The sequence below is a fragment of the Bos taurus genome, chromosome 6 (assembly GCF_002263795.3).
Source record: "Bos taurus isolate L1 Dominette 01449 registration number 42190680 breed Hereford chromosome 6, ARS-UCD2.0, whole genome shotgun sequence".
In the NCBI taxonomy this organism is placed as follows: Eukaryota; Metazoa; Chordata; class Mammalia; order Artiodactyla; family Bovidae; genus Bos; species Bos taurus.
In genome coordinates this window covers 15,650,714-15,671,871 of record NC_037333.1, presented here as the reverse complement: position 1 = coordinate 15,671,871, position 21,158 = coordinate 15,650,714, and the positions used below count along the sequence as shown (strand labels likewise).

Here is a 21,158-nt window from a genome sequence, read left to right as displayed (position 1 = left end):
AAGTAAGATCAGTCAGATACCCTTCTAAAAACCCCTTATGGTCTCTTCACTGGACATGGACATCATGGTACATGATGGTATTAATGAAGTAAGAATGCAAAATGTATTGGGTTTAATGTAACATATTAACTCAGAATGCTTGGAAACTAGAATATTATGCAATCCTTTGACTTGTGTGAAATTAAAAAAAAATGAATGAAATGCTAATAATCATGAGAAGTTTCTGTTTTTAGTCTTTCCCAGTGTCTCATTAAATAGCTTCAGCAGTGTTATCATGATAAAGATAAATGCCATGTAGTGAAACAATTCCAGCCATAATGATCAATTTTGACCCAATGCAAAGGCTGGAAGGTTAGTTTCTAAAAGAGGCTCAAATTAAGGGGGAATAAGTGCTAGGTGGGGTTCCCTGATGGCTTGATGGTAAAGAATCTGCCCGCAATGCAAAAGACCTGGGTTTGATCCCTGGGTCAGTAAGATCCCCTTGAGAAGAGAATGGCAACCCACTTCAGTACTCTTGCCTGGAGAATCCCATGGACAGACGAACCTGGAGGGCTACAGTTAATGGGGTTGCAAAGAATTAGACACGACTGAGCGACTAGGCAATGGCACCCCACTCCAGGACTCTCGCCTGGAAAATCCCATGGACGGAGCAGCCTGGTGGGCTGCAGTCCATGGGGTCGCTAAGAGTCGGACATGACTGAGGGACTTCACTTTCACTTTTCACTTTCATGCATTGGAGAAGGAAATGGCAACCCACTCCCAGTTGTTCTTGCCTGGAGAATCCCAGGGACGGGGAAGCCTGGTGCGCTGCCATTTATGGGGTCACACAGAGTTGGACGAGACTGAAGCGACTTAGCAGCAGCAGCAGAGCGACTAACACTTTCTCTTTCAAGTGCTAGGTTCTAGCCTCTGCCTTAAAAAAAATTAATGGTTTGATAGCTTTCAAGCTGGAAATGAAGTGAAGGACAAGAAATGGCTGCATCAGATCTGTGAACAAGGTCTGCTTCCATAATCTTAATATGTTGAAGGTAATGACTCTTTGCTTGGAAAGGTCTACCATCAGACCTTTGGGCTTCTGTACCAAAATACCATAGACTAGGTGACTTACAAACAACAAAAGTTTATTTCTCATAGTTGTGGAGGCTGGAAGTTCAAGATCAGGGTGCCAGAATGGTGGGGTTCTGGAGAAAACCCTTTTCAGGGTTGTGGACTGCTGGCTTTCCACCATGTCCTCACATGGTGGAAGAGGTGTGGGACCTCTGGGGTCTCTTTTATAAGGATACTAATCTCATTCGAGAGGGTTCCAACCTTATGACCTAGACACCTCTGAAAGATCCCACTTCCTGATACCATTATTTAACTTATATGCAGAGTACATCATGAGAAACGCTGGGCTGGAAGAAGCACAAGCTAGAATCAAGATTGCCGGGAGAAATATCAATAACCTCAGATATGCAGATGACACCACCCTTATGGTAAAAAGTGAAGAAGAACTGAAGAGCCTCTTGATAAAAGTGAAAGAAGAGAGTGAAAAAGTTGGCTTAAAGCTCAACATTCAGAAAACGAAGATCATGGCATCTGGTCCCATCACTTCATGGAAAATAGATGGGCAAACAGTAGAAACAGTGGCTGACTTTATTTTTCTGAGCTCCAAAATCACTGCAGATGGTGATTGCAGCCATGAAATTAAAAGATGCTTACTCCTTGGAAGGAAAGTTATGATCAACCTAGATAGCATATTCAAAAGGAAAGACATTACTTTGCCAACAAAGGTTCATCTAGTCAAGGCTATGGTTTTTCCAGTGGTCATGTATGGATGTGAGAGTTGAACTAAAAAGAAAGCTGAGCACCAAAGAATTGATGCTTTTGAACTGTAGTGTTGGAGAAGACTCGTGAGAGTCCCTTGGATTGCAAGGAGATCCAACCAGTCCATCCTAAAGGAGATCAGTCCTGAGTGTTCATTGGAAGGACTGATGCTGAGGCTGAAACTCCAATACTTTGGCCACCTGATGTGAGGAACTGACTCATTTGAAAAGACCCTGATGCTGGGAAAAATTGAGGGCAGGAGAAGGGGACAACAGAGGATGAGATGGTTGGATGGCATCACTACCATCCAATGGACTCAATGGACATGAATTTGGGTAGACTCTGGCAGTTGGTGATGGACAGGGAAGCCTGGTGTGCTGTGGTTCATGCAGTCGCAAAGAGTCAGAAAGGACTGAGTGACTGTACTGAACTGATACCATCACACTGGGTATTAGAATTTCAACATATAAGTATGGAGGGTCAATGTAAAACAATAAAACAGCCAGTTATTATCCCAATAAAACAGGTTTATTCTGGAGCAGCAAAGAATTACAATTCAAGACATGCCATTGTCCTGAACCACATCCAAGTCCACATTGCAAGCAAAGGAAAGGAAAGTCTTTTATAGAGGATATCGGGAAGTTGGGAGGGGCCTGTTATAAATGAAAAGGCCATTGGAGAAAACTCTGAGCTTGATGTATACTGGCTTTTCACTGGCCAATTTGTGACACTCTCTCATTGGCTGAGCTGTTACCAGACAAGAAGAAAATCTTTTTTCCTTTTGCTGGTGGTAGTAAAGTAGTGTCACTTCCTCCTGAAAATGCAAAGTAGTTTCTTCCTGTTGGGATCTGTACCACTGATTGATATATAGAGGGCATATACATGAGAGCTTCCCTTTCTGATCACCCAACTGCATTTTAGTGAGGTTTCCCTTTATTAATTTTCACAGTGGAGCACAAATTTTCAGACCATTGTAATCAGGGAGAGAGATTTTCAAGTGACCTTTGTGGCTAGAATGTAAGATTACTTGGCACACAAAGAGGAAGCACTGGAGAAGATGGAAAGAAATCCACTTAAGTGAAATTGCAGGTTTTAGACCATCAGGATAAATTCAGGTGTGTGATTTCTCTCAGTAGGGTTTCTGACTACTTTCAAACCTCTGATTGATTTTGAATTTTTTATTTCCTACTTTATATTTTCCTACTATTTATCTTTGCCAGACTCCCATAGACAGCACAGCTTCCAGATATTCCTGACTAAACCTACTTCTATTCCTCTCTTCCCTTTATTTCTGCAATCAGTGTCAACACCGATCACCTCATTATCCAAGAGAAAACCTGGGAATTACCCTAGACTCCTATCCCTCTCCTTAGTGCCATATGTCTTCTGTCCCCAGATATCATCTGTTTTGCTCCTTAACATATCTAGAATTAGTTCCATTCTCTTTATAGGGGCCCTGCTTTGGTTTCTCCTACACGAACCGTGAACTTCCTGATGTTCAAGCTGGTTTTAGAAAAGGCAGAGGAACCAGAGATCAAATTGCCAACATCCGCTGGATCATGGAAAAAGCAAGAGAATTCCAGAAAAACATCTATTTTTGCTTTATTGACAATGCCAAAGCCTTTGACTGTGTGGATCACAATAAACTGTGGAAAATTCTGAAAGAGATGGGAATACCAGACCACCTGACCTGCCTCTTGAGAAATCTGTATGCAGGTCAGGAAGCAACAGTTAGAACTGGACATGGAACAACAGACTGGTTCCAAATAGGAAAAGGAGTACGTCAAGGCTGTATATTGTCACCCTGCTTATTTAACTTATATGTAGAGTACATCATGAGAAACACTGGACTAGAAGAAGCACAAGCTGGAATCGAGATTGCCGGGAGAAATATCAATAACCTCAGATATGCAGATGACACCACCCTTATGGCAGAAAGTGAAGAGGAACTAAAAAGCCTCTTGATAAGTGAAAGAGGAGAGTGAAAAAGCTGGCTTAAAGCTCAACATGCAGAAAACGAAGATCATGGTATCAGGTCCCATCACTTCATGGGAAATAGATGGGGAAACAGTGGAAACAGTGTCAGACTTTATTTTGGGGGGGCTCCAAAATCACTGCAGATGGTGACTGCAGCCATGAAATTAAAAGACGCTTACTCCTTGGAAGGAAAGTTATGACCAACCTAGATAGCATATTCAAAAGCAGAGACATTACTTTGCCAACAAAGGTCCGTCTAGTCAAGGCTATGGTTTTTCCTGTGGTCATGTATGGATGTGAGAGTTGGACTGTGAAGAAGGCTGAGCGCCAAAGAATTGATGCCTTTGAACTGTGGTGTTGTAGAAGATTCTTGAGAGTCCCTTGGACTGCAAGGAGATACAACCAGTCCATTCTGAAGGAGATCAGCCCTAGGATTTCTTTGGAAGGAATGATGCTAAAGCTGAGACTGCAATACTTTGGCCACCTCATGCGAAGAGTTGACTCATCGGAAAAGACTCTGATGCTGGGAGGGATTGGGGGCAGGAGGAGCAGGGAATGACGGAGGATGAGATGGCTGGATGGCATCACTGACTCGATGGACGTGAGTGTGAGTGAACTCCGGGAGTTGGTGATGGACAGGGAGGCCTGGCGTGCTGCGGTTCATGGGGTAGCGAAGAGTCGGACACGACTGAGCGACTTAACTGAACTGAACTGATTGGCTTCTGTGGTGTGCAACCAGGAGCCCTCACACAAACCTCCAAACTGGCTGCTGCTGCTGCTAAGTCGCTTCAGTCATGTCCGACTCTGTGCGACCCCATAGACGGCAGCCCACCAGGCTTCCCCGTTCCGGGGATTCTCCAGGCAAGAACCTTCAAACTGGGAGAGCCGTCAAATCAGGTTATCCCACTACTGCTGTTCCCAGTCTCTACCACATGGGGTCACTATGGAGAAGGTGGCTCCTCTCCTTGCCCCACTCTGGTCCACTCTTGTGTGCGGTCTCCGGTCACTGTGAGGACTGGTCCATCGAGTTGCCACGGTGCTGCTCCTTCCTGGGTCAGCTGAGGGTGCCCGTATGTGGAGTTTCCCAGCTTGTAGCCCTTAGTACTCTTCTCTTTTTGCTCATAAACAGATACCTGCTAAAGGGGTATGTGCTCCAAGTTGGCTGAGCTGTTGTCAGGAAGGGAGAAAATCTTTCTTCCCTCTGCTGGTGGTAGTAAAGTACTGGTGTCACTTCCTGCTGGAAATGCAAAGTACCCTCTTCCTGTTGGGATCTGTACTATTGATTGATATATGGAATGGTATGTGCGTGAGGGCTTCACCTTCTGATCCACAAAATGGTGGTTTTAAAACACGCCACAAATTCTTTGACACCCCTCCTGTCAAGAGATGGGTTATGTTTCTTCACCTTGACCTGGTCCGGTCTTTGTGATGGAAGCTAATCTAAGCTAAGCTTTCCAGGCTAGGTTTAGAAAGCCAGTGCAGGTTCTGCAGGTTCTCTTGAGACACTTGTCAACTGCTATGTAAGAAGTCTGGTGACCCCAAGTCACCTGGTTGAGAGCTCATATGGAAAGACCACATAGAGAGAGATGCCTGAGAACCCCAGCTGCTGAGTCTCCCAGCCCAGCCACTCAACACCAGCCATGAGTGAAGAAGGCTTCGAGATTATCCTTGTCCCAGCCCCGTGTGATGGCAGCTGTATGAGAGGATGGAGGAGCTTCCTAGCCAGTCTGGTCAACCCCAGGATGCAGGAGCAAAATCATAAACAATTGTTAGGTAATCACTGCTTTGGGGGCCTTTCTTTCACAGCTGTAAGTAACCAGATGCTCTCTTGCATTCAATGACAAAAGGAATTAAAAATGAGCAGCATGGGAGGGAAGGAGGAATTACTGCTTCATGGGGCAGTTTCAGTTTGGGAAGGCAAAAGATTTCTGGAGATGGCTGCATAAAAAATGTGAATATGCTTAATGCCACTGAACTGCACAGTTCAAAATGGTTAAAATGGTAAAAACAAACAAACAAAAAAACTTTATTTTACTAAAAGTTTTAAAAGGAAAAAAAATCTGGGCAATAACTGATTTTGGAATAAATGTAGAAATGGACATTCATATTATTATTATTAATACAACTGGAAGCTATCCAGAACTGGTTCTGGCTCTCAGGTTTTAAAGGTAATATTTATGTGAAAAAAATACACCTCTGTCTTCAGGATGTTGATAGCTGCCCTTAAAAAGAAAATAATAGTAAAAGCAGCGAGCACTGTTCATGGACAAAGTGCTAGGGATGCTGATAAGAAGACAAAGTCTCCTGTGTCTTGCAGTGTAGTGGGGGCTGTGGGGTGGTGGGTGGTGGGTGTTTGGGGAGGGGGTAGATAACTGAAAACAGAATGTGTTGGGTGATGACAAGCGCTGTGGTGAGATTAAAGGAGGCTCACGTGATAGAGAGCAACTGCATGCCCAGTGTACGCTGAGGCCACAGGGGATTTACTAAGGTGGGAAGGATGGGTTGAAGAATAGGGGTAGAGTTTGGGGTTGGCCTTTCTTTGAAAATGCTATCAGGCACCCAGGAGACATGTTAAGTGCTCGGTGAGATGCACAGTCCGGACTTTAGGAAAGGCCAGGGCTGGAAATACGGATTTGTGTGGTGCTGGACTGTGGTGGGATTTAAGGAGGACTTGTGAAATAGGGAACAGAAAGTTTGAATACGTAAAGAAACAGAAAAGTGGGACAAGAGCTGTGTGGTCCATTATAGTCCTGTGACAAGTATTATGGCAACGGTTTTTCTGTAACATGTAGCTTCATTTTCTCAAAATTCCAGTTTCCTTTTTAAAAGTGGGAAATGAGGCACAAAAAAGATAGTAAATTGCCCAGGGCCAAGCCATGAGCAGGTGCTAGAGTTGGGGTTTGAACCGGGCTTATGGGAATCCAATGTCCTTCCACTTGCTAAACCTTGGTACAGTCAATACAACACTCCCAGGTTTCCCTGGTGTCCAGGGGTTAAGAATCCACCTTGCAATGCAAGGGACACAGGTTCAATCCCTAGTCCAGGCAGATCCCACACGCTTTGGGGCAACTAAGCCTGTGGGCCACAACTACTGAGCCCACAGCGCTGCACCTGCTGAAGCCCTTGCGCCTAGAGCATGTGCTCCGCAACAAGATGAGAAGCTACCGTGATGAGGATCCAGGGCACCGCCATGAAGAGTAGCCCCCACTCGTGGCGACCAGAGAAAGTCCACATGCAGCAAGCAACAAAGACCCACAGTCAAAAAAGAAATACATAAATCTTAAAAAAAAACATACAGCACTCCTGAATGAACAGATTATCCAGGTCTCTTATAAATAAAATAAAATATATATGCTTGACTGAAATATTTATTTGAGAATTATACAGCAAAATTGCAAAATGGCATAAACTTTGTAGAGACCTTTAAAAAATGTCCCATCAAACCGCCTGTATTTTTTTCCTTGAAGAAGTACTAATTATTCAGTATAATTTCAATTAAAATGGAGCTCCTGAGAGAAAAAGAGTAGAGAGAAGAGAGATCATAGTTTTATATGTTGTGCTGAGAAATAAGAGACCTTCCTACATGTTGACTAATCCAGTCAAAATAATTGGCCACTTTGGTGTAAACGCCTGGGAACTCTGATTTTCCGCAGTTTTCACCCCAACTCACAACACCCCAAACGTAAGTCACGTTGTTGACATCCTGACAGACTAAGGGGCCTCCAGAGTCCCCTTTACATGCATCAATAGAACCATCATCTGTACCTGAGGAAGACAAGGGACAAAGAAAATCACACATTTACTTCCATTGTCAAGGCTGTTCTTCCACCAATGCCTGTACTGACACGGACTTTCTTTTTATTTTTTTCAAGTTTTTTGTTTGTAGTTTTTGAACGTGCTGTGTGGCATGTGGGATCTTAGTTCCCTGACCAGGGATTGAACTCCCACCCCCTGCATTGGAAGCGTGCAGTCTTAACAACTGGACCTCCAGCAAAGTCCCAAACACTGACTTTCTTACACTTTCCTAACAGGCAATAACGATGGGCTCCCTTACAGAGCAGGCCCAAAGAGTTGTGGAAATGCAGGTTGGAAAATACTGTGTCTTTTATTAATACTCATTCTCCAAGTTTAGCAAGTACTCTCCTGCTTCCTCTACTTTGTGGAAGCATATTTCATAATGAGATGGCAATCTCAAAGTAGCATCAGTGGCTGAGTGGAAAAATAATAGGGGTACCTAGTACTCACTGATGGAGAAGGCAATGGCACCCCACTCCAGGACTCTTGCCTGGAAAATCCCATGGATGGAGGAGCCTGGCAGGCTGCAGACCATGGGGTCGAGAAGAGTCGGACACGACTGAGTGACTTCACTTTCACTTTTCCCTTTCATGCATTGGAGAAGGAAATGGCAACCCACTCCAGTGTTCTTGCCTGGAGAATCCCAGGGACGGGGGAGCCTGGTGGGCTGCCGTCTATGGGGTCGCACAGAGTCGGACATGACTGAAGCGACTTAGCAGCAGTAGCAGCAGTACTCACTGAGTGCTTAATATGTATTAATTGTTCACTGTTTTAATCCCCATCACAACCCTATGAGGGAAGGATCATTAGTATACCTATTTTAATATGAGATAAGGGCCCAGAGACATTAATGAACCTGTCTAGGGTCACACAGCTAATAAGTGGCAGAGCCTGAACTTGAACCCAGGTAGCCAGACTTCTGAGCTTATCCTCTTAACTGTGCAATCATGCCTGGATAGATTGTGTGCTCTTCTCTCCTTTTGTGCTCTGAAATCCTTAGCTCCCTTTTAAGATGGTGGGGTGGGGGGAGCACAGGGAACGGTCTGTTTACTTTCTTCTCACTCTTGTGACTTTCCAAGATTTTAAACACTGTATCCAAGAAGTTGGGGCTTCCCTGATGGCTCAGCAATAAAGCATCTGCTTGCAGTGCAAGAGATGCAGGAGACTCAGGTCTGATCCCTGGGTTGGGAAGATCCCCTGGAGGAGGGCACGGCAACCCACTCCAGTATTCTTGTCTGGAGAATTCCATGGACAGAGGAGCCTGGCAGGCTATGGTCCAAAATGTCACAAAGAGTTGGATGCGACTGAGCACACAGACGCATCCAGGAAGTTACAGGATGTCCATAAGTCTGCCTTTTTCTATAACCTACTGTTTGTAAGTGACTTCAATAAAGTGTGCTAAATGCCCTGCCCTGGCTGGCACCCTGCCTTCGGGTCACCACCAGAAGCAGGAACTGATGTAGTTGTGTTAGGTGTGGCACTAGCGTCCCTGGGATATTGAAGGAGGGAGGGGCAAGGGTCCTGAGAAGCCAAAGGGATTTCTAAGGGGGGAGAGCTGACTTCCAACTGGACGCATTTGAAATGAGATCCTCTGGACTTTTACTTAAAAGTTTAGGCTTTGAGCCTGAATATACCATTGCTTGTCTATAAGACTTTGTCGTGTTGATTTTAGTCGCTAAGTTGTGTCTGACTCTTTGTGACCCCCCACGGACTGTAGCCAGGCAGGCTCCTCTGTGCATGGGATTTCCCAAGCAAGAATACTGGGATAGGTTGTCATTTCCTTCTCTAGGGGATCTTCCTGACCCAGGGATCAAACACGCATCTCCTGCGTCTCCTGCATTGCAGGTGGATTCTTTACCACTAAGCCACCAGGGAAGCCCCTATAAGACTTGGGGCAACTTGCATAACTGCTCTGCATCTCACTTTTCTCATCTCTTAAGATCACCAATGTTGCAGGTGAGGAAACTTGCTCAAGGTCACAAAGTAATAATTGGTAAGAACTGGAATGTAAACCCAGGCAGTCTGGTTCCAGAGTCTGTGCTCTTAATCACCTTGTTGGACTGCTGTATAATGGCTTAGAGAAGATTTTTCCTCTGGGTATTAGATTGCAGGAACTTGAGCTAAGGGAAAGGGACTGAAAGAGTCTGATAAGGTAACAGCCTTTTTACCTTAAGGTACCTTAAGGTAACTTTTAAATACAAAACCTTAAAAGAGGTGGTTTAGTTGCTAAGTGGTGTCTGACTCTTGGCGACCCCATGGACTGTAGCCTGCCAGGCTCCTCTGTCCAAAGAATTTTTCAGGCAAGAATGCTGGAGTGGGTTGCCATTTCCTTCTCCAGGGGATCTTTATATCCAGAGGCCAAAGGAAAAGCTTGGAGGCCCAGAACAAGGCGGTGACTCAGTGGGGAGGACAAAGGTGTTTGGTAGGGACCATGGAGACGTCTCCCAGAAGCCACCTCATGCTTACCTGCACACTGCATCTCTTTTTCAAAGTAGCGACCTGGGTAGAACTCTGAGCAGTTGTTTATTAGATGAACTTCACCCCACCTAAGTGAATATACTTTTTGGTTATCTAAACAAAGTGAAACAAAGAGGCATTTAGAAGTTACAAATGAGGAATCTAAGTATTTACTTTCATAATTTAGTAAACCATTAGGAACATAAAGAATATATATATTCTTTAATACAAATGTAAACTTTTGAGGAGAACTCACTAGCAAATTTAGTCATACATTGCTCGTATCCCATTTCTATAACTGTCTTTCTAAAAATAGTCAAGAAGCCTTATGGAATATCTCACCTGGGTACTGTGAGATGGGCTTTCCTGGTGGCTCAGTCAGTAAAGAATCTGCCTGCAATGCAGGAGACCAGGGTTCACTCCCTGAGTTGGGAAGATCCCTTGGAGAAGGAAATGGCAACCCACTCCAGTATTCTTGCCTGGAGAATCCCATGGACAGAGGAGTTTGGAGGGCTATATGGTCCATGGGATCACAAAGAGTTGGACATGACTGAGTGACTAAGACAGTACACTGTGAAATGAATGGGATAGCCTCCTTCTGATCACTGAGTCTAGTGGTGAGGTGGGGTGCGGCTGGGGGGTGGCTAGAAATCTGTGATCAGGGTCTTCTCACATAAATAGTTCCAGTCTTCTTATAGTCCCTTATTTGCTTGAAAGTCCTTGTTAGAGTGAAAACAACTTTTAAATACAAAAACTTAAAATGACAATACACATGAAGGAATTGGTATCTATGAGTTTTTGTGTCTGTGAGGAACTGCATCTCCTAAATGATTTGAAAGTGACTGAAAGAAGATTTAGGATTTCCCTTTAAGTCACAGATTTGGGACTTGAACTTGGTCCAAGGAAAGAGAATGACCAGGAGCTGTTGCTGATTGACAGTTCAGGGAAGATGAGAAAGCTAAGAACACAGATTCATATACCTCAGGTATAAGAAGTGAATTTTTGTCCCATCTCCCCTCTTCCTTTTTCCCACCCTACAGCAATTTGTATGTGCTCCAGGAGGGCAGGGGCTGGGCCTGACCTGATTCATTCACTGCTGCACCTAGCCTCATGCTGGTACCAAGTAGTTACTTAATAAATATTTATGTAATTAATGCATGAACTCAGTAATTCCATTATACAATAAAAATTTTATGCCAAATGACTTGGCTCCTCAATTAATCTACAAATCTCTGTCTCTACCTGGGGACAGAGACCTCTGGTTTACCCTGAAAGGACACCCCCACAGATCCTACCCAAGTTGTTGTGGGCTAATATTCTTCTCTTCTGGGAAACAGGGAGAAACGAATGCTTTCTAACACATTCCTCCAACAAATATGGCAAATCAGGAAAGAGTTTCTTTTTTCTCCTTCAAGTCATACTTCACATTAGTCTTTTTTTTTTTCTTTTAATATTTATTTTTATTTATTTATTTGGCTGGCCCTCCCTGGTGGTTCAGTGATAAAGAATCTACCTGCAGTGCAGGAGACCTGGGTTTGAACCCTGGGTTGGGAAGATCCTCTGGAGAAGGAAATGGCAAGCCACTCCAGTATTCTTGCCTGGGAAATCCCATGGACAGAGGAGTCTGGAGGCTACAGCCCATGGGGTCACAGAGCTGGGCATGACTTAGCAACTAAAAATACTTTATTTGGCTGCACTGGGACTTAACTGTGGCATGTGAGTTCTAGTTCCCTGACCAGGGATCAAACCTGGGCTCTCTGCATTGGGAGCTCAGAATCTCAGCTACTAGACCACCAGGGAAGTCCCTCAAGTTAATCTTAAGATGACTGCCTTCTTCAGGATAAGAGCTTTCCAAAAATTAGCAAGTTATTATTTCCCCTAACTCAGGATAAGCCTTCCAAAACTGGGAGCTCTTGTAACACACGAGTGATTTTTGAGCCTCCAGACACTGTTTCCTCCCCTGAACTCTTGTTTTGACGCTCCTTGAAGCCTCCCTCACAGTCCGCTGCCTGGTGGTGGCGCTTCTGTCTGATGGCGCCTCTGCACTGTCAGTCCCTGGAGAGCTGACCTTGGTCATTCCACTTTGTAGCCTTAGCACCTCTTGTTTGTTGGCTATGTCCATGGTTTTCATCGGTGAGATTCTAGCACTTTAGCATTACTATCTTGCACTCACAGTTAGGGCTCAATAAACGTGATGATTAATAAATAAGCCAACGTATAAGAACAAATCTACTAGCTTATAGAAAATATGTGAAATAGGAGCACATGTTAAATGCTGCGTCAAGAATACAATCAGCAAATTTCAAGGTGTGGGAATTCTAAAATAAGAATGACCCAGATTTATTTAAAATAAATACATTTTAAATAAAGACATAACTGTTCTAGATTTAAAAGGTTTAAGAAAAATAGCCACTGAATGCAACATGTAGACTTTGGATCCCAGTGGAAATAATCTGTAAAAATGTTTTGTAAATGATTAAGGCATGTTCAACACAACTGGTTATTGGATGATATTATGGAATTGTTTTTATTAGGCAATGCCAAAGAATGCTCAAACTACCACACAATTGCACTCATCTCATACGCTAGCAAAATAATGCTCAAAATTCTCCAAGCCAGGCTTCAACGGTATGTGAACCGTGAACTTCCAGATGTTCAAGCTGGTTTTAGAAAAGGCAGAAGAACCAGAGATCAAATTGCCAACATCCGCTGGATCATGGAAAAAGCAAGAGAGTTCCAGAAAAACATCTACTTATGTTTTATTGACTATGCCAAAGTCTTTGACTGTGTGGATCACAATAAACTGTGGAAAATTCTGAAAGAGATGGGAATACCAGACCACCTGACCTGCTTCTTAAGAAATCTGTATGCAAATCAGGAAGGAACAGTTAGAACTGGACATGGAACAACAGACTGGTTCCAAATAGGAAAAGGAGTACATCAAGGCTGTATATTGTCACCCGGCTTATTTAAATTATATGCAGAGTACATAATGAGAAACGCTGGGCTGGATGAAGCACAAGCGGGAATCAAGATTGCCGGGAGAATATCAATAACCTCAGATATGCAGATGACACCACCCTTACGGCAGAAAGTGAAGAACTAAAGAGCCTGTTGATGAAAGTGAAAGTGGAGAGTGAAAAAGTTGGCTTAAAGCTCAACATTCAGGAAACTAAGATCATGGCATCCGGTCCCATCACTTCATGGCAAATAGATGGAGAAACAGTGGAAACAGTGTCAGACTTTATTTTGGGGGGGCTCCAAAATCACTGTAGATGGTGACCGCAGCCATGAAATTAAAAGACGCTTACTCCTTGGAAGGAAAGTTATGTCCAACCTAGACAGCATATTCAAAAGCAGAGACATTACTTTGCCAACAAAGGTTTGTCTAGTCAAGGCTATGGTTTTTCCAGTAGTCATGTATGGATGTGAGAGTTGGACTGTGAAGAAACCTGAGCACCAAAGAATTGATGCTTTTGAACTGTGGTCTTGGAGAAGACTCTTGAGAGTCTCTTGGACTGTAAGGAGATCCAATCAGTCCATGCTAGAGGAAATCAGTCCTGAATGTTCATTGGAAGTACTGATGTTGAAGCTGAAACTCCAATACTTTGGCCATCCGAAGTGAAGAGCTGACTTATTTGAAAAGACCCTGATGCTGGGAAAGATTGAAGGTGGAAGGAGAAGGGGACGACAGAGGATGAGATGGTTGGATGGCATCACCGACTCAATGGACATGAGTTTGGGCAAACTCCAGGAGTTGGTGATGGACAGGGAGGCCTGGCATGCTGCAGTCCATGGGGTTGCAAAGAGTCAGACATGACTGAGCGACTAAATTGAACTGAACTGATGAAGGGTTGGTTTTGTTTTTTTTAAGTTTTCACCTGGTAAAGACTGCATATTTGTGGGTGAGATTACATGGTGTCTGAGATTTGATTTGATATCCTCCAGGGGGAAAAAAATAAATTCACCGTGGGGGAATAAGTTGATAAGCTCCTACTGTCATTCAGATCCTTTCTCCACCCTTCAATGCTCCGCCCCCTATCCCGAGGGCTGGAGGGACTGCCTCAAGGAAGAATGAATTCGGCCCTGGTTTCCAGCTGCTTTCCGACAAAGGACTCAGCAAAAGGAGAAGCAGGGAAGGAGAGAGGATAATGAGACTGGGGCTGGCTATAGCCTTCAACCCGAGGTCATTGCTTCTCGCAAGGTAGCTTGCTGTGCCCAAGACTCTCCTTCTGGTAACTTCTTCACCTTATACCTTCAGATCTAGGAAAGGTCTCAGTTCTGGGACTGTTTGACCTGGATTCCTGCACAGCCCTTGTGGTTCCCCAACCTCTCACTCACTTTGTTATTAACTCCTTTATAAATAAACTTTCCTATTATCCTATTGTGCTTGTGATTGATTCAGGGAGCTAAAACAAGAATAGGGAATGTTGGTAACTGAAAACTGCATGGTGAAAATCAGGTTTATTATACTTTTATCTCTACTTTTGTGATCACATATAAATGCACATAATAAGTTTTTTAAAAAGAAAACGGAATTCCTTTGTGGTCCAGTCATTAGGACTCTCACTGCCGAGGGCCCAGATTCAACCCCTGTTCGGGACACTAAGATCTGGTGAGCCATGCAGTGCAGCCAAAATAAAATAAAGTGTTGGTATTTTAAAAAAGAACAAATAAAAGAACATAATACTTTCTGGATAAATTAATTACTAATAAAATTTTAGCATTTTGTAAGTCTTGGGTATTCAAACATACTATAAATTCAGGTTCATTTGTATGCATATTTTACACTTTTCTCATGGCTCAGCTGGTAAAGAATCTGCCTGCAATGTGGGAGACCTGGGCTCAATCCCTGGGTTGGGAAGACCCCCTGGAGAAAGGAACGGCTATCCATTCCAGTATTCTGGCCTGGAGAATTCCACGGACTGAATAGTCCATGTGGTCGCAAAGACTTGAACGCAGCTGAGTAACTTTCACTTTATACTTTTCCATATGGCAGTTATAAAGAGTGTGTTGCAATAGGAGTCTGTTAGGCAAATGCAGTGAAGCTATTTACAAAGAAAGTTTAAGAGATCGAAAGGAAGCTAAATTTCTAGGCTGACTTCAAGATGAGGGGACAAGTATTGTCTAAATTAATTCTAATCTGTCTCTAATTTAGTAGGTCTTTCTAATAAGGTGAAGTCGCTCAGTCGTGTCCGACTTTTTGCGACCCCACAGACTGTAGCCTACCAGGCTCTTCCATCCGTGGGATTTTTCCAAGCAAGAGTACTAGAGTGGGTTGCCATTTCCTTCTCCAGAGCATCTTCCCGACCCAGGGATTGAACCCAGGTCTCCTGCATTGTAGGCAGATGCTTTACCGTCTGAGCCACCAGGGAAGTCTCTTCTAATAATTTGCCCCTAAGCAAAGTAAATCTCTTATCATATGAATGTTCACCTCAAGTCATCTTAGAAGCTCAAAGGATAAATTCTTTACGTTATCTTTCTCTTTGTGGAATGTTCGGGTGTGAGGCATGGAGAATGGGGGAGGGCAGAGGAGAGAGGGGAAGGCTGTGGGATCACTGACTCGGCACATACTGTGACAATACCTTTGAAAAACATTTTATCTTTCATTCATGTCATTCCAACCAATCCCCAAAGTTCATGCTAGATGTCCCCTGTCACTCTGCTTTTTTCTTGGTGAATGGTTACCCCTCAATGGATGTTTCACTATCACAGAGTATAGGTATCCTTGAAACTCTGGGTCAGGATCAGTTACATAATTCGCAGAGCCAAATTAAATTTAATTTTAAAAATTAAAAATGTGAGGTGAGGCCGCTGCAAAAATGACTGAGAATCTCATGATGGTGACAGCAGAGTAGTACAGCAAGCACAAGGCCCTTTGGTGCCCAGAGCTTGGGGTGCTGGGTCCCCACACAGGTCCTCTGCCTGGGAGGGGGCCCTGGCTGGACACTCACTTTTCTGGATTTGATGCACTGTTTCTCTCTGAACCCTGGGAGATTAGCTCCTATGCCTTTCTCTTCCTATTCATTTTTCAAGCCCCGCATTCTGATGAACAAACTATAAAACATACCTTTTTCTCGCCCCCAGCCAGAAACGATGCACTTATCATTAGGTTGAAATAGGTACGGAGACCAGGGGACACAGGCAGGGATGGATTTACTCAACACACATTCTTTTTCGTTTGGGCGTTTTTTCATTTCAATCAAAGCTATGTCGTTTTGGTAGGTAGTTCCATTGTAGTTTTCATGGATAATAATTCGATTCACCGAGTGAACAACCGTCTGAAAGCCAGGTCTTAACCAGTCTGTAAATGATGTCCATATTTGGTAACGATGCATTCTGCTGATTCTGTAACAGATAGGAAAGGCGGAAAATATATTGAGTTGGGATAGGGGGAAGCAAGTATAAATTGGACTTCTGATGCTTCATCTTTAAATTCTCCCCTTTTAAGGAGCTTTTTCATTTTCCCAGATTTTTTAAATCCTTGCTGCCATGAAGCACTGCAATGAAATTGTCTTAGGACAGAATTAAAGTCAGTGGATAAATGTAGAAAGGAATAGTTCATCTACTTGCTAAATATTAGGGACATAAAGGTCTCACTACTTACCAGAGATGCCAACAGTAGAATGAGTTGGCTACCTCTGAAGTAAGAGTGTGGGAATTGAGGATATTTAAGCAGAAACCAGAGAGCATCTAGCCAGGAATGTGCTTGAGGAAGTGGGGAGTCAGAGCACAGGATCCTAGAGGTTCCTGGGGTGAAGACCTGGGAATCATCATTGTAACCTTTAAAACTGACTTCATCCTAACTTTGCGTTGTATTATTTGCTCAAGAACCTTTACTGGGTCTTATTCATCTACAGAAAGATACCTGAGTTGAGTACTGTATCTGGAACACAGTAGCTGTTTCAAAATTTGGTTGAAATGGTGAATGGGTTAAATATTGCCTGTCCTCATGCCTCCCTCCATTTTCTTACCAATTTTCATTTTGTGGTTTCCAGCAAATTTGGCATCTACTATCACTTTCTTGGGCTTCCCAGGTAGCTTAGCTGGAAAAGAATCTGCCTGCAATGCAGGAGACCCTGGTTTGATTCCTGTCGGGAAGCTCGCCTGGAGAATGGATAGGCTACCCACTCCAGTATTCTTGGGGTTCCCTGGTGGCTCAGACAGTAAAGAATCCACCTACAATGCGGGAGACCAGGGTTTGATCCCTGGGTTGGGAAGAGCCCCTGGAGGAGGGCATGGCCACTCTAGTATTCTTGCCTGGAGAATCGCTATGGACAGAGGAGCCTGGCAGGCCACAGTCCATGGGCCTCAAAGAGTCAGACATGACTCAACAACTAAGCACAGCACAGCTTACATCACCTTCTCAGGGAAACACCTTACCGTTAAACAGTGGTGTCCTAGGAGCTAATGAGGTGTTTAGGATGTTTTTATTTACACTCAGTGTTCTAAGAATGCTGTGCTTCATATTAATTTTGGTTATATTTCAGGATCGGAGGTCCTGAATATTGTTCAAAGGTTAACTGTTCATCCATTCAATTTGCTTAATAAATATTTAATATGCCGAGTGAATGTGGGTAAGCCAATTAGGAAGCAGATGGTATAATCCAGGAGAGAGGTGGGAGCATGGTAATAGTGGAGATAAAAAGAGACTTTGAGAATTAAATAACTGTCAATTAAAAACACCATCTGGAAGAAATTGTAGTACATATACACAATGGAATGTTACTTAGCCATAAAAAGAAACACATTTGAGTCAGTTCTAGTGAGGTGGATGAACCTAGAGCCTGTTATACAGAGTGAACGAAGTCAGAAAGAGAAAAACAAATATTGTATATGAACACATAGATATGGAATCTAGAAAAATGGTGCTGATGAACTTATTTGCAGGGCGGGAATAGAGACTCAGACATGGAGAACAGACTTACAGACACAATAAGGGGAGGAGAGGGTGGGACGGATTGAAAGAGTAGCATTGAAATATATACACTAGCGTGTGTAAAACAGACAGCCAGTGGGAAGCTGCAATATGGTGCCGGGAACTCATCCTGGTGCTCTGTGCCAACCTAGAAGGGTGGGATGGGGTGGGAGGGAAGCTCAGGAGGGAGGGGGCATATGTGTACCTATGGTTGACTCATGCTGATGTATGGCAGAAACCAACAAAACATTGTAAAGCAATTATCCTCCAATTAAAAATTTAAAAAAAATTTTTAAATGCCATCTGGAGTTGGTGATATATAGCTGAGCTGTGTGGTAGGGGTTGAGGGAATGAAATGCGATCATTTCTAGATTTCTGCCTTGTATAGCTAGATGAATGGTGTTGCCATCTGCTGGGATAGGGAACAGTAGGTCAGGACAATATTTGGGGGAAGGGGCAAATCATGAGTTCAGTCTTATTATTTTTTATATTTAATTTCTTGGCCGCAGTGTGGGGCAGGTGGGATCTTAGTTCCCCGACCAGGGATCAAACTAGTATCCCCTTGCATTCGAAGTACGGAGTCTTAACCACTGGATCACTAGGGAAGTCTCGGAGCTCAGTCTTAGACCTTTTGAATTTTATGTACTATTACTTCTATACAGCCAAGATAGTGTACTGTAGGGTCAGGGTTGGAGAGGGCTAGACTGGAGATATCACTGTGTCAGCATATGGCGGTATTTTAAAGTGCAGATAACTTTAGAAAGAAGAAGTAAAAAGAGAAGAGGAAGCCAGGATACACATTGAGGAACTTCAGTGTTTCACTTGAGCCATAATGCTTAGTCACTGGAGGAGGAAGCTGCAAAGAAGGCAGAGAAGGTGTGGCCAGAGAGGTAGGTAGAAAACCAGAAGAGCGTTGCGTTACAGAAGCCAAGGGAAAAGGGTCGTTCAGAAGGAAGAAACAAGATTTGGTGCTTTGCTCTAATCCATGAGGATTTTTATGGGTGTCATTCAACAGATTTCCTGTCCCTCTAAAGTTTGGGTCACCTGCAGATTTTCTAAACAGGCCTTCATCTAAGTTACTGTCACATATGCTGACCTTGGTTTTACCCTGGCTCTGCTACAGACTGGGCTTCCCAGGTGGCGCTGTGGAGAAGAATCTGCCTGCCAAGGCAGGAGATACAAGACCCACGGATTCGATCCCTGAGCCAGGAAGATCCCATAGAGTAGGAAATGGTAACCCATTCCAGTATTCTTGCCTGGAGAACCCCATGGTCAGAGGAGCCTGGTGGGCTACGGTCAGGTGGCTACAGTTATGGTGTCGAAGAGAGCTGGACAGGACTGAAGCAACTTAGCACACACCCAAGCTCTGCTGCAGACCTGTAGTGTTGTTTTGGCCAAGTTATGCAACTTCTAGTTTCAGTCCGCCTATCTAGAAAATGGGAGGAATAATATTTGCCTCTCGAGAATGTTAAGAATGTTAAAACAAAAATAACATCTATGAAAGCTCTGGGCACAGTATCGGGTCTGTAAGAGGTACTCCATACATGGTGTTTCATTCATTCTAAAGGTCGGAACTGAAGCCAGAATTCAGAACTCTGTCCTTGACCCATGCAAATGAGCCAAGTGAAACAACTCAGTGCCTACAGGCTCCATCTGCCCTTGCCAGCTGAAGTCAACAACTTGGTCTGTGGGCAACATACTGGGTTCTGAGCAACTGGCCTCTGGACTCCTGATCATGAACATCAGAGAGGGTGTTTAGCAGACAACAGAGTGGAACTTAGTGATTTTTCTTACATAGGTTTTATCATTCAACTTTATCATAACCTCTATTATCTAATTTCATTGTTTCAGAAATCAGGAATCTATTGGAGAGGGTTTTTTTTTTTTTTTTTTTACCTGACACAATGGGCAGCAGTCAGAATCCAACAGCCACCGATGTAAATTCCCCCACAGTGGATTTTGTCTCCTTCCTTGATTGCCATCTGCCACGGGAATTCTCCCTGTAAAGACACTCATGTGGTCACTGCCATTCTGCCAGACAGGTGGCTTGAAGATTTCCATCGCAAGGTTCTTAGTCTCTAATAATTACCATCCCTCCCCCTCACTTTCCCCGCCCCCCCCCCAAACTTGGGCGGCTCCTGGGAAATGACATTATAACTTTTTGTGCCGGTTTACCATTTTTGCTGGCTTGCCTCCTACGACTCGTTTCCTTCGAATGTGCATGTTGTTTTTAACTCCACAGGATAGTTTAGGCAAAAATGACTTTGTAAATTTTCTTTCTTTAAGAAAAGAATAGATTGTATCATTATGATTTTTGAAACCACTACCTTCTGGGCAAACTTCTTGATTATCTATGCCACAAAAACAGCAGAGTCACAACTAATATGAAGCAGCCCAGATTCATTAGTAAGTTATTTTGGATGCTATTCACCTTGTTTAAAAATTCTGGCTTCATATTAAAAATTAAGCTTAAAATTGGCTTGATTCTCTGAAGTTCTACCGAAAGGTGGACTTGTGGCCGAAGGAGGCTGCCTGAGGGGTTACACACTGACCAGCCTCTGGCAGATAAGAGAAGCCACACGCCCAGACATTACTACTGTGACAGTTCGAGATGGGGTGACACCTCTGGATGAGGTTAACAAGCAGAACTCCACAGTCTACTTTCATAGTTCTTACTTTCTAGAGACTGTTTATGTGGGACTCTTCACTAATATTAATATTAACATTAATAATGTTAATGTTGAGTTCTTTCTATGTGTCAGATCCCATACTAAATACTTTGTATATAGTTTGTATCACTTAATCATCATATTAACACTGAGAGGTAACACGCCAGGAATCCCTGGACAATCCAGGATCAGGAGGCTGGGAGGGGGCTGTGTTTTTAGCCACTTAACATGTGACGGGTGTTTCCTTCCTCAGTGAGCACACTCAGACATAGCACATGTCACTGGGAGGCATCTAGAGTCAGGCTTAAGACACGAATTTGCAAGGGAATTCATGACAAAGAAAAAAGTAAAAGTATAAGATGCTCTTCTTATTATCTCGCTCTATTTTATCATGTCATGAAAATTTTTATAAACTTGCTTCTTAGTCCCAAATGAGAAAGGAAAATTAATATCACTGTCAATTACTTTGAGCACATAAGAAACAGGTAGGTCCTCAAGGGAGAGAAGTTGTGAACGATTATGGATAAAAGATTTTG

At 43.5% G+C, this 21,158-nt stretch overlaps 1 protein-coding gene across 1 annotated transcript in view; it reads right to left on the bottom strand.

Annotated features, from left to right (window-relative positions):
* Positions 1-7,133: 7,133 nt before the first annotated feature.
* The window catches only part of CFI (complement factor I), a 50,318-nt gene continuing 36,293 nt past the window's right edge, over positions 7,134-21,158 (bottom strand). The window contains 5 exon segments of the mRNA NM_001038096.1: positions 7,134-7,548; positions 10,045-10,149; positions 16,106-16,383; positions 19,850-19,953; positions 20,129-20,232. Coding sequence (NP_001033185.1) covers positions 7,331-7,548; positions 10,045-10,149; positions 16,106-16,383; positions 19,850-19,953; positions 20,129-20,232 — 809 coding nt within the window. The 3' untranslated portion in view covers positions 7,134-7,330.